A 19,019-nucleotide genomic window follows, 5' to 3' on the forward strand; every position below is an offset into this window, starting at 1 on the left:
CATTTTGCAACTTTTTAATTTTGACCTTGTCCCACATTCAAAGGCACTGCACCTCCATGTGAACCATAATCATATCATGTAGGGTATAATTTTAAAGAAAATTAAAGGTCAAGTCCACTCCAGAAAAATGTTGATAAGAATCAATAGAGAAAAATCAGACAAGCATAATGCTGAAAATTTCATCAAAATCGGATGTAAAATAAGAAAGTTATGACATTTTAAATTTTGCTTATTTTTCACAAAATAGTTATATGCACAATTTAGTCACCTGCAAATGAGACAGTCGATGATGTCCCTCACTCCCTATTTCTTTTGTTCTTTATTGTTTGGATCATACAATATTTCAATTTTTACAAATTTAACAAGAAGGGCCGACTTGACTGAACCATAAATATTGTTGAACAAGGGTAATTCCACATGTTCAGGGAGAAATAAAACTTTGTTTCACAGGACAATGAGGAGAAAATTTGAAAAATTCATATTTCATATAATAAAATACAAAAGAAATAGTGAGTGAGTGATGCCATCAGTTCCCTCATTTGCATACCGACCGGGATGTGCATAAGACTATTTTCTGAAATCAAGTGAAACTTTAAAATGTCATAACTTTCTTATTTTTCATCCGATTTTGATGAAATTTCCGTGTTATGCTGGTTGGATTCTTCCCCGGGGGGGGGGCCACTTACATTGGCGAGTGGATACCATGCGCGACCAAAAAAACACGTAAAAAGGATGTCTTTTTCACGATAGGGCACGTTACGTACGTAACGTGATAAGGGTGTCAAAAACACAAATATAATGAAAAAAGGGTATCTATTTCGCTAGGAAGATCACGTGTTTAGGGTCGAATTTGCGGGGATGATAAAACAAAATTAAAATGTTTTATAAAGGATGTCCTTTTTGCCCCAACACTACGTGTTTAGAGTCACATTTGCGCGAGGTGTAGAAGATGGGGTCGTACTAAACATGCTAAACCAAATAAGGTAAAGCCGACGACCGAAGGACCCGTAACAATAAAACATTCCTGTACTTGTTAAGGGTCCATTTCAGGTAATATTTGTCAAGATTATCGTTTTGTTTCCAATACTTGTTAAGGGTAGCGTTTCATACTTGTTAAGGGGTGCATTTTCAGAATATGGAAATTACGTGTTTAGGGTGCTTTTCGAGACCCCGTGGTCGCGCATGGTATCCACTCGTGAATAGAAGTGGCCCCCCGGGGATTTTTCTTCTTTTATTCGAATCAATTTTCGTTGAGGTGGACTTGTCCTTTTAATGATCTATTCATTGATATCAAATACACATTGATATTCACTAAAACTGAGGAGGGATTATTGATCAAAGTCAGATTTCTAAGCTTTTTTTGAGGAGTTTAGTTATAAAAGTTAATGCATTTATGCCAATAAAGTATTTATTGTAATCAGTGCCGTACCGTGGGTCACGGCGTGGGGGGGGGGGGCACCAGCAAAAATATTTAGCCACTTAGTGAGCGTGCGAAATGATATTTATGAACATTTTAATTGTACTTTTACTATTTTTTGTATCGAACTAAACAGGGTAATCTGATTTGCAATATATATGATGATACACTTTCAGAAAACTGGTTCAACTCAATGTACAAGTGAGTGCAGTGTTTGGGTGTTCCCTCATTACCCCATTCACCATCGAATTTCGTTATCCCACCGGGTTTTGTACAGAAACGACTTGACTCCAGCAGTCAGAAAGTTAAATTTCTTTATATCGAGGAACATCGTATCCGAAGTCACCCATAACGGATTAAAAAGGCCCCAACAGGAACAGGATCAGAAAATAATCACTAGCCTTTTATCAAAGATCATTTGTTGCGTGAAAAAACCCTTGCTCTCACACATTGAATGTCAAATCGAAGGGTATGGACCTCACCAGTTCTTCTAAAATGAAGGCTTCGGCCCTCGGGCTTCACCAAGCGGTCATGATAATATGGGTTTATTATCCCTGCATATTCTAAAATGGTATACGCTAACCTTACCAAAATTGGTAGTGGCCTTTAAGTTTTTACGACTTGGGATTCAGCATGGAGTTTGTTTGAATTGTTGAAATGCGCTGGAGTTCTGTGTCAGGGTGAAAAAGAAATTCATAAGATTTTACCAGGTCCATATCTTTGATAATGTTGATGGTGTTATTATTATTATTTTGCACGCGCGAACTGTAAACAAAAGGAAACAAACAATAGGAAAGGGAATTAATTCATGCTTTGCATGGATTTATCTACATTTAACAGTCGTTTTGTACGAGGATAGGTCAGTATCTTTGTATAATTATAAAATAACTTGTATGGATGCATCTACGCTTTGATTTCCTCATTTTCTAAAGTTTTCTTGTGAAAAATAGAACCTGTTCAACGGGATTGAAGATTCCATAAATAATCAATCACGGGTCATTTCGTGTGATTACAAGAAACATGAGTCTAATCATATCAGTCGCCGGCACTCATCTTATTACTGACAAGATATTCATTAAGTGTGACCGTTACATGAACATAGGCCTTCCGTCTTGTAATATAACGGAACAGCATGATCGGATGTGCTGGGCTTAGCTGGCAGGGTTTTTAGTCTAGCCACGGACTTTCATTGATTTTTCACTTTTCCCCAATTATTCTTGCCCATGCCCCCGTTTATTGATCCCAACCCGCTGCCATCATTCCATCAATAGATAAGTATTGTGCGGCCTGGAAAATAGCGGCCCTCTGTATTTCCTTTTGTTGTCATATCATATAAGAAAACTCGGTACAAAGAGTGGGGTTTGGTACAAAGACTTGGACTGGTCAGTGAGCGGTAATGCACTCAGCATTTGGCCTTGCAGACATGCAAATCAGCAGGCCAGACGAAGCAACATGAGTGATTTGATAAACAGTAATGGTCAAGCAATGGAAACTCAACTGGTCAAATGACACTAACCCGCTGGGGGCCTCCGATGTAAATATGTAGAAGAGATAGCGACGACGTCCAAGCACAAGGCATTTGGAGCGGAGGCGATACGGCTACGACCTTGAATGCAATTACGCTAACAACATACATGTGCGCACATAACTCATGGCGTTGTACAGCTCTTTATTATAGGACGAGAAATAAACGTCCATGAAATAACATTACGCCATCTTGAATGAGGTCTTGTTTAACGAGGGGCCAAGTCTATATTGCGATGATAAAAACCAATGGTCCAGGGTTTATCTGTTATCAATGTCGGGCAATAGATCAAAACTAAAGTTTGACCACGAAATATTGATGTTTCTGATAGAACAATATTATGAAACATCAAGATGTATATTGATTGTAAACCTCTTTAATTAATAACTACCAAGAGGCTGGTCGTAAAAATGATTTTGATAATGACAAAGATTTCGTTTAGTTTATCATTGTATTAGTAGCCACTTCTGCGGCACTATAGTTACGAAATTGTTCTCCTAGAGGACTCAACAGTGTTTTATTTTAATGCATAACATGAAATAGATCCTATCTAGTTTTCAAATTCAACTGGCAGTTTCTTCTGACCAAAAGGTCGTCGGTTCGAATCCTACCCCAATCGTATTGGCCATATCCTTCAAAATTCACCCAAAGATTTGCAGAGCTATACCCGGGTGAAGCAACGCCGGAATAAACGTTTATCGGGCAGGAGTTTATTCCTTGAAAACTGGACCGCCTATCGCCATGCCGTTGAGCTATAGGGAGCCTGCTTTCATGTTTTAATTGCAAGTGGCGGATCCAGAGGGGGGCGCCCCGGGCGCGCGCCCCCCCTATTTTCGCCGGATTTTTTTTTTTTGATGGTTATATTTACTGGATTGGTACAATGTAGTCAATTTCAAGGGCTAGATCTAGTCAAAACTATATTTTAACTTAAGCTCATGGCCTTTGTGTTCGCACAAATGCACCTCTGTCATACTGTATTGCAATATGTAAATTTATGTTTTTTGTAACATGCGTTTGTCCGTCTTTATGGCAAATACATGTAAATTGTAAGTAACAGATCGCGAGAGAAAGTGTCAACGATGCGAATGATAATGTCTATCCCCGAGATTATTCTTCACTCAAAGATGAAGCCCTATATCGGGCGCCACGTGCGCAGCATTATCATTTTGCCTTGCATTGGTCATGTACGTTTTCACTGAAATGTATAGGTCAGACATATTTGTATTTAATGTAAACTAACTTTTACACTTTCTGGTAGATTCAGAGGCATATTATCCAGGGCGCCCCAACTAAGTTTCGCCGAAGCAATCATTCCAACGAATTATCAAGGAGCAAAATTGTATATTCTCAATCACCAGTCGACCCCACTCCGCGTTTGCTGTGTATAGGCAGCTATATGTCAGCGTAAGAAGCGAAGATTTTATGTGACGGGGGGGGGGGATAAAAATAGTCGTGCTGGGGAAAAAACGTACCGAGGACACATTGTGTATTGTTTGAGTAGAAATTGTGACATTAACCCCCCCCCCCTTAGCCCATTTTTAATGTTTGATAATCTATAGGTTTGCTGATTACAATATATCTTTAAAAAAAAATTGCCAGCAAAATCGAAAACGTAAACAATAAAAATGATGAGAATCCCCTTAAGAAGCATTATATTACTTCGAGGTTGTGCAGAATGACTGGATTATTGAAGATGATTTGAAAATAATACGAGGGAAAAGGTTGATTACCAGAAGATGATGTCGTTTTTTTCTGTAGTTTGTAACAATTTACTGTGCATTTTGGGGAAAAAGAACCAAATTTCATGCATGTTGCCATACGACTAAAACAATTCTCGTTTGAAACACACAATGTAAATACACAAATGACAATAAACAGAATGGATTATTCGGAACTTATCGATTACAAGTCTCAGTTTCGTATCATTTAAATTTGACGTTTCAATCACACGATGCAAGCAAGTGAAGAGCCTTTGCCAAATGTATGTTTTGAATGACCGCTTATACGGTGTGTGACTGGAAACCAGCTCCTAAATGAGTCAGTGTCTTTTATTCATGAAGTTACAGTGATTTAAGTGTGCATTTTTCTTCTAAAGGTGCTCTCAAAATACGACTTTTGGACATGATTTTTTGAAAAAGTCCTTGCCGTGGGAGGGGGTATCCCCCCTCCCACACCCTCCCCCCGCTCGGTCGCTTCGCTCCCTCGCCGCTGGCGCCCCCCCTATTTCAAAATCCTGGATCCGCCCCTGATTGCAAGTGACTAACTGTTGAACTGTGTATAATTATCATTGATATTGAGCTGTATTCATATTAAACAATTTTTTTTCTACTCTTCAAATGAAAAAGTTTGTGTCACCTTTCTCAAATGCAAGGTTGACATAATTTAGACTTTCAAAGCTCGAGGCTCAGATTCGATTCCCGACAGCGACATATAACCTGTACCACGTGTGAAAATAGGGGGAGCCAAACAATAGAGGTTTCTGGCACGAAAGGTTAACAATCCGAAGTTACTGGGAAGGTAACTGTAGCGCAGCGAGCGCGTCGAAATTGAAATTTGAACTTTTTAAGTTGAAAATCTGTTCTGCAACGGGTTCGGGCAGTGGCGCAATGGGCCCCCCCCCCAAAAAAAAAAAATGAGGGGGCGAGATATAGCGTATCGGGCAAAAGTTATTTGAAAAATATGATAAAATTTGACATAATATTCAAAGAATAATATCATATTTTCACCCTTCTCCCTTTTCTTTTGTATTTTTTCATTCGTGTTTTTTTTTTTTTGGGGGGGGGCGAAAAGCCCCCAATCTGTACTCTTCTGGGTTTCGGGAAAAAATAAATAAAATTTAGACCGTACGTGGATTAAAAAAAACAGAGAGAAAAATGGATCAGTTTTGAAATTGTTGGGCGGAGGGAACTCTTGATATTTGATACGTGATACAATAATTCCTCTTGCAGCTCCAAACAGCTAAACTGGAATGTACTTCACAATATGTCGTGAAAGATTAGTGTCATAGTGAAGATCTCTATTTTACAATAAAAGGAGAGTGCGATGTGCAAGTAAAAACTTGGATACATCTCAAAGAACAAGAGATCCGGTTGGAGGCTGCAGATTATAATAATGGGAAGCACAACCTCTTTGAATGCTGAGCAGAGGCATTTCACTCTTATCATTTTCCCCTTTTCTCCATCTTTTTTGTGTAGTGATGGACTCCGAAAGAACCAAACTTTCCCAGCAAAATCGACAGTAATGCTTTCAGAAGGAATGCAAATACACTCATCATTATACCGGACCCCAAACAGTAATCGTTTCGTGTTTGACGAGAATAGTTATTCATAAGGCTCGGGTGTAGAGCACAGCAAAAAATGTGGTGTTAAATGGTGTACATAGAGGACCACACCAATTATTTTACACCGGTGTTAAATTGGTGGTGTTAGTTTTACACCTATAGGTGATTTTACAACACCTTTTGTTGTTACACTTACACTCTTTGGTGTTATGTTTAATCGCTAGGGTGTAATTTTAACACCTCATGGTGTGGTCCTCTATTAACACCAATTGGTGTCAGTTTTAACACCGCAGTTTTTACAGTGAAGGCAAACGCATATAACAAAAAGGGGAATTGCAAATAATAATGATAATAATCTGCTTTTATATAGCGCTTAATCCATCGGAACGACGTATCTTATGCCATGGTCACATTTGTTCTACGGCGGCCGTACGGCGAGTCGAAAACAGCCGTTTCAACATTTTTTTATCCAACTACATATAGGTGGTTTGAATCAAAATTGATAAAACGGCTGTTTTCGACTCGCCGTACGGCCGCCGTAGAACAAATGTGACCGGAGTATAAGCGCTTTACAGATATATTATTACCCCGGTCATCGGATTCAATCAGTCATTCCCGCACACAATGTGTGCACATCCTCCACTCCCTGGGGAGTATTCCACTTGAAATGTCATGCTTTCTTTTGTAAACTTTAAATGTAAAATCCCTTTTGAATGCTAGCCCATTAAAACTGGAGTCATAAGATCCACTAAAATAATAATGCAAAATTTAAAGCTACTACGATTCCGTTGAACCTGATCTCTTGAAAAAAAATAGAATGAAAATCCCTAAATCCGTCTCCTTGTTTTGAAGTCTCTCCTTAAACTTGACTGTCAATTCGTCATAAATCGCAAATATTATTAAGGCGCGCGCCACAGCACCAAGTTAGGTATTTAGTTCATTTCATTCATTCATTTATATAAAAATGGAGAAGCTCATTCAACAATTCTGTTGGTCCCCCAAGGGACCTGCATGTGACAGGCATAGGACTTTTTTCCGAGAGATGGCGCTCTTTTCAAAATAAACTTCGGTCACACACTTCTACTATTTCCCCATATTGCTCATGCATATGCCGACATTATATCATTTGAAGAAAACAAAAACACACGAGAAATAAGCGCTAATAATGATGCAATTCAAACAATTGTAATTTGGTAGATCATTCAATATCCTTCATACGATTATATTATTCTCCATAATTAGGTTAAGATCATTTAGATTAAAGAGGTACTCCAGGATGAAAAGGATTTGAACAGAAAAGGTCAAATCGGACCCCCTAAAATATTGAAAATTTCATCAAACAAAGTTATGACAATTTTTTTTAATTATTCGTTGAAACAGTTCTATGCTTGTCTTCACGAATATGCAATGTACAAGCTGATGATGTCATGCCACCATATTCTTTTGAAAGTTTTGTCCACCAAAAAAGAAAAAAAATGGATTGACAAATGATTTGATGCATACGATATTCATTGCTGCATCTTATTTTGTTACAAGGGAGATACTATACAGACACGTATGAAAATATGAAAGGAAAATCATGATTTCATGTATTAACATAGGAAGGATAGTGAGGACATGACATCATCAGCCCACCTAATGAATATTTATGACGACGTGCATGTAACTGTTTCCACAAAATATTGCTACACTTTAAAATTCAATGACTTCGGTATTTTTTAATCCAATTTTAATGAAAATTTAAACATTTTACTCGTTGAAATTTTGCTCTATTCATTTGAAACTTTTCAACAAGGAATAATTGTATTATCTATCTGAAAATGCATATGATTTGGGATGATTTTTTTCAGTAAACTGAAAGGTAAGTTATCAGAACCGAAATGCATGTACAGTGGTTCAGGTGTACCCCAGGGTATTAAGCTTGGTCCCATCTTATTTTTTGATAATGATATATGATGCATCCAATGATATCATTTTGACAACACCTTCAAATATATGGGTGAATTCAGATAGTAGAGTGTGGAATCAATACAAAACATTCACAACTAAAAACATCACTAGAATTACATTAATCGTGGACTTCCCAGAATCAATGATTCAATGATCAATGATCTGTAACTACAATGTACATTTACTTTACGAAAATATGGCACAATGTGTCAGAACACACCAGAGCAAGATTGCCCCAATCACTTGCCAAAACTATAAAACTAAATTACATCGACATTAATAGAATATCAATATGAAGCTTTTTTCTACAGCATTTATGATGGAAATATTTCACTAGTCTTTATCTCAACCAAATAATTAGAATTAAGAAGGAAAATTAAATACTAAACAGCAACTAAAAAATGTAGAACTTAACTATACTGCCCAATAAAGAACATAATTCACATAGGGGTGATTATTACAGGGTATATGTTGATAGGGGAAAGGGTGGCCGGAAAGACGACACATTTTTTTTCTCAGTTGAGATAAAAGGGTAATATAGAGTACACAAACATTACCTATCATTTTCATTCTTTTATTTCTCTTTACATCCCGTGTTCAGTTTTCTTGAATTTTTAAGACTATTTGAAAAATCACAAGCGGCTCCTCGCCCTCTGCGGTGCCGCCCTTTCATTTACATATCAACCCATTCCCCTCACAAAAATCAATTGTTAATTAAAGGGGAAGTTCACCCTGAAAAAACACTTTTTTTGTAAAAATAGCAGAAAAAATAGTAAAAAATATTAGGTCAAGGTTTGAGTAAAATCCGTTAAAGAGTAAGAAAGTTATTGGAGTTCAAAATTTTGGATTTGTGACGTCATAAACGAGCAGCTGCTTCATGTGTTATGTAATATAAAATGCATGAATTTCAAATTTTGTATGGTTCCTGATGACTTAATTTTGTTTTCTATTCATGATCGGGTGTCAAATGATTTGTCTATTGATATACAAAAGGTACAGTGAAAATCATTTTCAATTTTCTAAGAAAATGAGATTTCGTTCACTTTTTTTACCATTCGCTATGTAGGAATGCTGCTCGCATATGACGTCACAAATCAAATAATTGAAAATCTAATAACTTTTCAATGATTTGATGAATTTTTCTCAAACCTTCGGCAATATTTTTTTATTATTTTTTCTGCTTTTTTTACAATAAACCTTTTGTCAGGGTGAACTTCCCCAAATCATTCAAACAATAACTTTCTATCTAAACTATATAGATTACATTACATATGTTAAAATGGGCACTTGCTCAGTCACTAACAAAAAAAAAGAGCTATAACGCAAAAGGAATGATTTGACAAAAGGAGTAGAATCTGGATTAAAAAAAAATATTAGCAATGCTTTAGAATGAATAGGATCAACATAATTTATAAAGTAAAAAAGATACCTGTGATCTGCATTGTTAAATAACATGATAAATGAAGGTAAATCTCGTCTCATATCAATGGGCGAATACTATTTTACAAGTCGGGTCAAATATTTTCTTTCGGGTATTCATTCGACTTCTATTTACATATATTATACTCATGAGTTGGTAGTTTGTTAAAAACCTTGTTTTTCAGTTAACTTCTTTTTCTGTCATTCAATCATTACATACAGTTTGATATTCATTTTGTAAATCAACACCCATGTTAGACAGTACCGTTAATACTCGGAGCTTGTGCGGCAATGCGACATGGACAGGCTTCTAACTTTTAGGCAAAGTTCTAAGTCTCAATCTGTCTGATATGAACGAGGAAAATAAAACAAATCAAACTTGATATATGCCTTCCATTCTTTCGCCATCATACCAGAACACTGTTTAATAGAACTTAACAATAAAACGCAACTACGACTATATTTAAAATAAACCTACCAAAACTTGTTTATCAACCAATGGCGTTTGGAGGTAACGTTTTCTACTCCAGACCCCACACCGTTACTGTAGTGATATCGTGATATCTGACCATATAGTTACTGTTCTAGAAAGTATTGCGTTGTCAAAAATCAAATGCAACATGATTTTCAACTGATCAGAAATGTTCAATATTTTAGTTGTTTCCACATTAATGGAATTATTGCGTCTGATTCATTGGAAATGACGTTGAAACATGTACGTTAAAATACTACTGTTTCATCGAGTTGAGTTTTGTTTTGATGTCCATGACATTCTCCGTGATTCTCATGATTTTTTTGCTCATGTCATGAATTTCTTCTCTCATATCATTGATTGTCATCTCATTCGTCTTCACGAACTCAACGTCCTCCTGAAAAAAATGAAAGAAAACGATAGAAAGTTCAGAAAATTTCAACACAATCATTCTTTTTCATTCACTCATGATTTTGTTGTTACCTTATTAATATATTCATTTATTTATCTATTTATTTATTATTCATTTTTATCTATTTCTTGTTATTCATTTATTTTTTTTAATTTTTTTAATTTTATTTTCATTATCTATTTATTATCATTATAATCATTATTATTAATGTTGTTGTTATTATTATTATTAATATTTTTATTTTATTATTTATTGATTTACTCTTTTTTTTGGGGGGGGGGGGTCTCCCCACTACATGGTAACTGTGTTTTCACTGGGTAATAAATTGCAGATTCATCCCCCATGCATTTAATTAATTTGGGCTTTGCAATCAAAAGGTTTCAAATAGTAAAGAAAATTGAAAAAAAAAACTCTTCAGGAAAACAAGTTCAAACAAAACACCAACACCAATAACAAATTATTCAAAAGAATGAAGAAAATGAAATAAAGAAAATTAGTTTATTTACCGTTCTCTCGAGAAAGCTGACCAGCAAATCATGAGTTTCCTTGTAGCCGATGAATTTATAAAGCAGCTTATACCAAGCAGAAATGCGGGTCCAGACAGGTATTACCTCGAACTTGATAACACTGTTCTTCCACAAGAACAGGAACATGTTATCTTGAACGTCCAGGACCGTTTTGACCTAAATAAGACGAAGAGATTTAGGAATGGTAACACTAAAATAGGACGGTAGAACACGAACCTGACGCTCAATACTCTACTGTAAACCGTTATATTCTTTATGCTAAATATTTCATTTTTTCGACACGTTGTAAGGGTAATCGGTTGTGTTTTAGCTCTTTTAAGAGCATATTGAAACGCTATTGTGAAATTGAAAGGGTTCTCAGTCAAAAACATCATAATTTTGTCATATCATTAGATAATAGTACGCATGTACAGTTGTTGTAAACATGTTCGCTTCATGATTCTTTTGTAAATTGAATTGATTTCGAGTTTGATTTCTGAATAAAATCTTTCTATGAAAGAAAAAAAGGGTAGAACACGAACCCCTCTTTCTCTCTAGATTTGGATATTCATTCTTCCCAAAGATAATTAAAGGTTAAACTGTTACATTGAAAGTAATTATCCATGATGTTATAAGCACGACTCTGACGTTTCTTCTAACAGGAACATAGATGAAAGATCCTTTTAAACAATCTTACAATAGTATACTTTCAATTTGTAATTATTTTATCATTGGAAGGATTTTTTTAGAAAATCTGTTTTTATACATATTAAAAAAAAACCCTGTTTATAAATATCACTTCATAATGATATAAATCATTTATTCTCAGCATGAAATAGAAGAATTCATATTTTTAAGGGAGAATTCCCGTTTAAGCTTTGGTGTTTTGACTTGCCTCCAGAGTACGTTTATACATCTTGGCCTTCTTCTGAATCTGTTCTATATCGTAGACGGCCAAAGCAGTCTGTAACGAAAGATTCATAAAACAAATAATGATCGCACAGAAATATAGACATCGGGGGAAGTGGGTGGGGTGGTAGTATAAACCATATATTACTAATCGTACGTGATAGCAATGTTCTTATATTTTGAACAATCCATGTTTCTGACTAGCCCACTTATGCTCTAGATGAAAGCCTATACATGAATTGGTTGGGGTTTCACTTTGGAAAGCGTCAGCTGGTATATACCCCCCCCAAGTCATGGTATCCGTTTCTCTATCTTTGTAATGAAAATCTATACTTAAACAACATTTTAATCCACGGGCTAAGTATGGTATATCCTATACAATAATTTTGTATGTTATGTGGGGGCAATTCGCAAGGTTGTGGGTTCGAATCCCCACTCTGCCATTGTCTCCACTTTGATAAAAAGGCCCAAGAGTAATATCTGTCGCCTATAAGGTCAGCAACTATGACTGATTAACCTAGACGTAAATGTTTTTCCTAATATACCAGCTTGGCGTTTACCAGTAAACTGCTATCCTGCCGAGTTCCTACGGGAGTTACCATAAACAGAAACAGATTATGTCTGTCAGTTTAAATCTATACTTCTCTCGTTTTTGGAAAGTTGGGGACCTTTGCGCTGGCTTGATGGGTCAATCTATACCGCAGGATGGGCGTTAGTGGCCCTTCTACTGCCAAGCCGGATACCTATATATTATCTAAACTGGTTTCATATATATGTCTATGCATGCGCTCCATGGGTAAATTTTAACGACCGAGGGGCATTTCCGAAGGACAGAAGCTACCCCTTTCCGAACGCCACTCCAGTTAGCTTTAATATTTCTGTAATGTGTGATATACTCCTATCATCCTTTTGACACTGTGATCGATATGGTATGTATATCGACAGAGGGGCGTTTTTAGAGGGGATGTTGGAGCCAAAGCGACCGAAGCACCCCAGCTAAAACCCAATAATATGACTCAAAATCCTGATCTTAACACAATTCTTAATTCTTTAAGAATTCTTTAATCTAATGGAATCAAATGGGTAGGTCAAAATGTCGCAGGCTCCCCGAATATCAGGTCAGCGCGTGTTTGTTCATAAAAATTAATAAAATGGGTATTACAGGCCTAGAAAATAAAAAGAGTTTACATTAGCACGAAGGCTTACCAATAGATTCATGATGAGGATCGGCATGAAGATGATGAAGATGTAAAATATGATCCGAGTTGAAAGTGGATAAAAGACCAAACTCGTGAAGTCTTCAGAAGGGTCTGGTTTGTAGAGGTAATCAAGATTATTGAAAATACCACCGTAATCCATGTCTCCGCTTAACATGCCTATAACCTTGCCGAATGAATCCCAAAAAGTGTTGAAAGGTACCTAGCAAAACAATTAAGAATAGGGAGAGAAGTTAGTCGATTTAGCAATCAGTCGTGCCGGAACACTTTCAGTTTTTTGGGGGGGGGCAAAATCCCGAAGGGGGCACAATATTTTTGACAGCGTGAGATACCGAAGCGATCGAGCGGGAGAGGCTATGGGACCCCCACCCCCCCCCACGGTAAGGATTTTGTGTAAAAATTTAGTATAAAAGTTGCGTTTCTAAGTGCATTCAAAAATAAATTTCTTGAGAATTAAACAGTCTTGGAGTTCTTTTTGCTCCTTCTGTTTCCTCCCTTCTGACCCAGCCTGGTGTTTCTTCATGACCAGGGTCGCAGTTCCAGCAAATTACGAGCCTTATTGCAAACGAAATTGTTTCAAACCAATGTAATATAGGCCTTTTAAAGACTTTAAGATGACAAACATGACCGTACGCAGCCGGGGGCCGCCGATCGAGAGGGCAAAATTCACAAAATTCACCAAAAGTGTGCACGAAATCCTTTAATTTTATTCTAGAAAATGCAAAAGCTCCCCCATCACAAATCCCCTCGCTCTTACGTTTCTTCGAAAATTTAGGTCTTGCAGCCCCACCCACTCCCGGTTGTTTTTTTATTTTTGCAAACGTCCATGAATAACAAAAGCTGGGATGAACCAGAGAACATAGCTGCCATCTCGATCTGATTAGTAACAGGTAATGGGAAGAAGTTTTGGAATCTAAAATACATATATAAGTGCTATATATGAGCTGAAATAGTATCAGACAAAACGCCTTCCAATCATGCCAATGAAAAGGAATAGAGGAAAATACGGGGCTGTGAAAATATCTTAAGATTTTTTTTTATAGTAGAGCAGTACTGTAACGCTTATTTTTTTCTTTTATATTCTTTACATTTTTATTCATATCTCGGATAATATGAGTCCGGTCAAGAAGACACTTTCACAGATGATTTTATTTTTTCATGTCTAAACATTATCTCTAAGTTGCTTTCGAGTGGGATTCACCATTTTTACAAATTATAAATTATAATCCTCTACACATGATTATTCTGAGTGTAATTTTCTGATAACATGTCTATATTGAGTTGAAATGACCTTGGTATTTTCTTTAGGGCACTGAATTGTTATTATTATTTGTTTGGCGTCACCTGTGCCTGGGAGGCGAAAAGCGAACTGAATCACTATGATCCACAAGTCTCTCCTCCCGATATAACTGATTGGGGGGATGCAGGTGGACCTCGACACCGGGGTTTCCCCCTATACGAATAGTGCAGTGAGTTCTTAACGTGCAAAGGTGGTGACTCTCCTCTACACGGGGCCTCCATTTAACGTCCTATCCGAGGGACGGAGTGTTTTCCATTGTAACATAGCCTGCATCTATGAAACATGGGAGAGACGTTTACACACAACGCACTGACTTCAGTCATCCGCCCAGGATGGACTCGAACCTACGATCTTTGTTTCGACTTCGACGGGCAGACGCGTTACCGACTGAGCCAACACCGCTCTCTTGTTATCACTGTATTAACTCAATTCATATTTAGTTGAAAATGAAATAATTGAAACAAGTTTCTCGAGATGTTATGGTTTCTGGGCTTGACAGCTATGACATAGATTCCATATCTTGCTCGAGTAACTAGTGTTCACGCGCGTTAGTGATATCGGGTCCGGTCTGAGCGTTTCTAGGCGACCGCGCGTTTGTTAGACGACACAGCCAGCATCATAGAATTATAAACCTAATCATTGGTGGACCACTATCAATTTGCCATTCGCTTTTAGTCTGAAATGCATTCATTAAAAGGTTAAACGTTATCACACTGTAAGGGGCTTATCAAAGCTATGTTTCACAGAGGAACTGTTCGTCAAAAGACGCGTGTCTTACTATGATAATGTATTTGCCCCGTCAGGGGCAAACTTTTTTCATTTTTGACAATGGAAATGACAATTTTCAGGCAGAAAAGTGCCTTCATTTACTTTTGTCCTTAAATAATTTATAATTTTTCATCTTTCAGGGGGGCACGTTGGGGGGGCAAAATCTCGTTTTGCCCCCCAAAAATTTTATTTGGGGGGCAATTGCCCCCCCCCCGCTTCCGGCGCCCTTGTTAGTCGATTTAGCAATCAGTCGTCCAGCCAATCATTCATTCAGTCAATCAGTCAATACGCCAATAAAATAATCAATCGACCACCCAACCAATCATTCAGTCTGGCAATCGATCAATCAATCAATTAATAAATATGTCAATAATCGATAAATTAATCAGTAAACCAATAAACGTGCGGGCGCACCCCATAAAATTTGAAAATGCAACAATTGAGTATCTCATAAAATGCTTGACAAGACTCCCTCTCGCAGTGTGTGTTGTGTGTGTGTATAGATATATATATTATGTGATCAATCTTGGCGATGTACGTGTACGGGTCTCCTTCATACTTATATTTGAGATCAGTAGTATGGAGGGTAAATACAATGCAGTTGCATTGCATTGTATTTACCATTGTTATTAGAAGGCCTATATTTTGTATTTTATATATTGGTTTAGATCCTGATGAAGGGCATGTGCCCGAAAGCTTGATGAAGACGGCTCTTGACCTTGCTACGGCCCTCTCCATACTACTGATCTCATATATATACATATAAAACCGTTTCAATATCCATTATCATATTTCAAAAACATTGTGCAGATTTACCTGATTCAGGAGTAATATGCAGAATACAACTGCAAATGATATAATGAATATGCCGACGATCAAGATGAAGTTCATTAGAGTAGACAGTACCTCTGAGGAAAATAAAGAACAATTGAGATTAAATGAAATAATCATAGTCGTTTTTTTTTCAAAGAATGATTGTACGTACATGACTCTTCAAACTCAAGCACGAGGACAATTCTTTCATTTGACGTAAATATAAAGAAAGTATGTTTTCAACAGCGGTATTATCATGTGTACTATTATCTACTGATATACATATATACATATATATATGTATGTATACTACATTTACCTAGAAACATGAGGACATAGATCCCGAGGAAAGGCATTGTCTGAAGATATAAGATGAAGTTAAACCAAGCCAGAGATACTGCAAATGCACCAAGTTGCCATTGCCATTCCTATAAACAGAACATGAGAAAAGATTGAGTGGTGGGGGAGATAAAAAGAGAGAGTGTGTGTGTGGGGGGGTGTGTGTGAGGGTGGAGAGAGAGAGAAAGAGACAGAAGGGGGGGGTAGAAAGAGGAAGAGTCCATTTCAATCTTACAACACCTCCACCAGTTTATGGAGTTCCGTCTCGTTCTTAGGGACGTTTCATGAAATGACTTGATGGGTGTTTTATTTGACAAGACCCGTTTTGTCCGACAGTTACCATAGTAACAGTGCTTCTCAGCCAATCATAATCAAGGATATTTATCAGACCTGCCAAGTTGTCGGATTTTGGTAATAAAGAAACGGTCCTGACCAGTGATCTAACATAATATTTGTACTCAGCCCGTAACACCTAACCTACACACAAAAAAGTTCAAGTTGAGGTGTTAATTTGCAACTTTTAACCCTAATTCTCGGGGGGGGGGGGCATTATGCCCCCTTCAACAATTTTCGTGATACATCTGCTGCGCAAAATTTTTTGACCTCGCCGCTCACCGACTTTTTACTTTCAAGTTTCGCGCAAATTTTCAGATCAAATTTTTGACGCCCGGGTACGCGGTTACGACATTACGCAAGTGGATGTCGACCCAAATTGCTCATAAACGTGATTTCATGTACAAATCCAAATTCAAATTGTGTATTTAGTCAAAATTCATCAATGTATCATTATTACTACTTTTACTGATTAAACTTAATTAATTTTGCCTTGTTTATGATCAGAATTAAGTCTGGAACGATTTCCATCGGAAAAACAATGAAAAACAAAAAGTAAAAAAACACAGAAATACATAAGAAAAAAAATACATAAGAAATCGCTCTTGGTACCAGAATTTATTTCATTCACAATTGTTAAGAATGCTATAAAGAGTATTTTCACCAAAAAAATAGCATTCTAGGAGCTTTGTTTAGTGAATCAGAGCAAAAAGTATGATTTCATGAATAAATTAGCATAATTAATTCATATAACATAAAAATATATGAATTTAGTGAAATTTACCAATGCAACTGCGTAGATTACGTCATTCTCTACCATCACGCCAGTTTTCGTTGTGATCGCGCGATCCGCGGCTGAGATCTTAAGGGGGGCCATAATGCCCCCCCCCCCCCGAATGACAAGAATCAAAATACCCCGGGAGATTTAGGGTTAAGATGCAGCCCAAAATGTACAAAAACCGACTTCGGGTGCAAAGTTGCACACTAGAAAGATACTCCCAGTGTTATCTTTCTTAGTGTGCGTAGAACAGTGTGGAGTCAACCGATTTGGAGAGAGAGCGTTTATCAGTGATCCTTAACCCTAAAAAGACTGGGGGGCTGATTCAGCCCCCCCCCCTCGACATTTTTCGTGATAAATCCGCCGTGCGAAATTTTTTGGACGCATGGCTCGCTGACTTTTTACTTTCAAGTCTCGCGCAACTTTTGAGACCAAAATTGTGACCCCCGGGTACACGGTTCCAAAATTACGCAACATTTCGTAAGTGCATGCAGACCCCAAATTACTCAAAAACGTGAATTTGTGTACAAATCCAGTGCAAATAGTGTTCTTAGCCTGAATTCATAAATGTATCATTATTTTCCTTTTACTACTTAAAATCAATTATTTTTATATTTTTTATGGTTAAAATAAAGTCCCCGACAATTTCCATTGAAAAAAACAATAAAAAACAAAAAGTCGAAAAACATAGAAATACATAAGAAATTTAGAAAACAACAGAATACAAAAGAAAATAAATGTGATTTTGAATTTTTTTAAAAATCAATTTGATCAGATGCCTATCTAGAGTATGTGAAACAAAAATTAGCATTTCAGGGGCATTATTTTTTTAATCAGAGCAAACTTGTGATTTTATGCATAAATTAGCATAATTAATGAGACATGAGATTTTTTGCAGAATTTGATGTTATAGTTTTGTAGACAATGCCATGGGTAACGCGTATGCCAATTTTTGTCGCGATCGCGCGATCGACAGCCGAGATCATAGGGGGGGGGGGGCTGAATCAGCCCCCCCCCCACAGTCTTCTTAGGCGTCGAAATAGCCCAGTCTATTTAGGGTTAAAAACATGATCACTTATACATTAGGTATATATAATTAAGGCTGATATAATACTAATGATCACATAATACTCACGGCCTTCAGATTAACATCAAAATACTGATGGTTACTAAAGCCAGGTAGGATAAATAAGATGGTGAAAACCTGTAGAGCAATCTCACGGATTATACTCAACAATCCTTTAATGGAACTCAGTGTTGACTGTCTGTACACCCAAACACGATACAGCTGGTAAAGAAAATAAACATAATAATAATTGTATGAAAATATATCGCAATAGTGATGATGGTGTCATACACCATGGTGTAGTATTTTATTTTGAATGCACAAGTTAAGCCGTTTTCAATTTCCTGAGGAATTAGAGTTGTAATGACTAATTAAACATAAGGGACTGTCGATATATGTGACCTGATGAATACAAATTTGAGCGATTCTGCTATTCTGTTACTGTTTTTCAAGGTTTCCTTAAAGCAAAATTGATGTTGGACAAACGCTCCTTTTATTGAAATGACCACTGAACT

The 19,019-nt window shown here is 36.9% G+C and overlaps 1 protein-coding gene across 2 annotated transcripts in view; it reads right to left on the bottom strand.

Annotated features, from left to right (window-relative positions):
- Nucleotides 1-9,730: 9,730 nt before the first annotated feature.
- Nucleotides 9,731-19,019, bottom strand: part of LOC121428477 (transient receptor potential cation channel subfamily A member 1 homolog) — a 33,253-nt gene continuing 23,964 nt past the window's right edge. For both annotated transcript variants that reach the window (XM_041625104.1, XM_041625103.1), the window contains exons 19-25: nt 18,574-18,726; nt 16,308-16,416; nt 15,992-16,083; nt 13,097-13,309; nt 11,877-11,945; nt 10,982-11,158; nt 9,731-10,460 (exon numbers count right to left, since the gene is read on the bottom strand). In XM_041625104.1, the coding sequence (XP_041481038.1) occupies nt 10,320-10,460; nt 10,982-11,158; nt 11,877-11,945; nt 13,097-13,309; nt 15,992-16,083; nt 16,308-16,416; nt 18,574-18,726 (954 nt within the window). In that variant the 3' untranslated portion in view covers nt 9,731-10,319. The remainder of the gene's footprint in view (nt 10,461-10,981; nt 11,159-11,876; nt 11,946-13,096; nt 13,310-15,991; nt 16,084-16,307; nt 16,417-18,573; nt 18,727-19,019) is intronic.

The sequence above is a fragment of the Lytechinus variegatus genome, chromosome 15 (assembly GCF_018143015.1).
Source record: "Lytechinus variegatus isolate NC3 chromosome 15, Lvar_3.0, whole genome shotgun sequence".
In the NCBI taxonomy this organism is placed as follows: Eukaryota; Metazoa; Echinodermata; class Echinoidea; order Temnopleuroida; family Toxopneustidae; genus Lytechinus; species Lytechinus variegatus.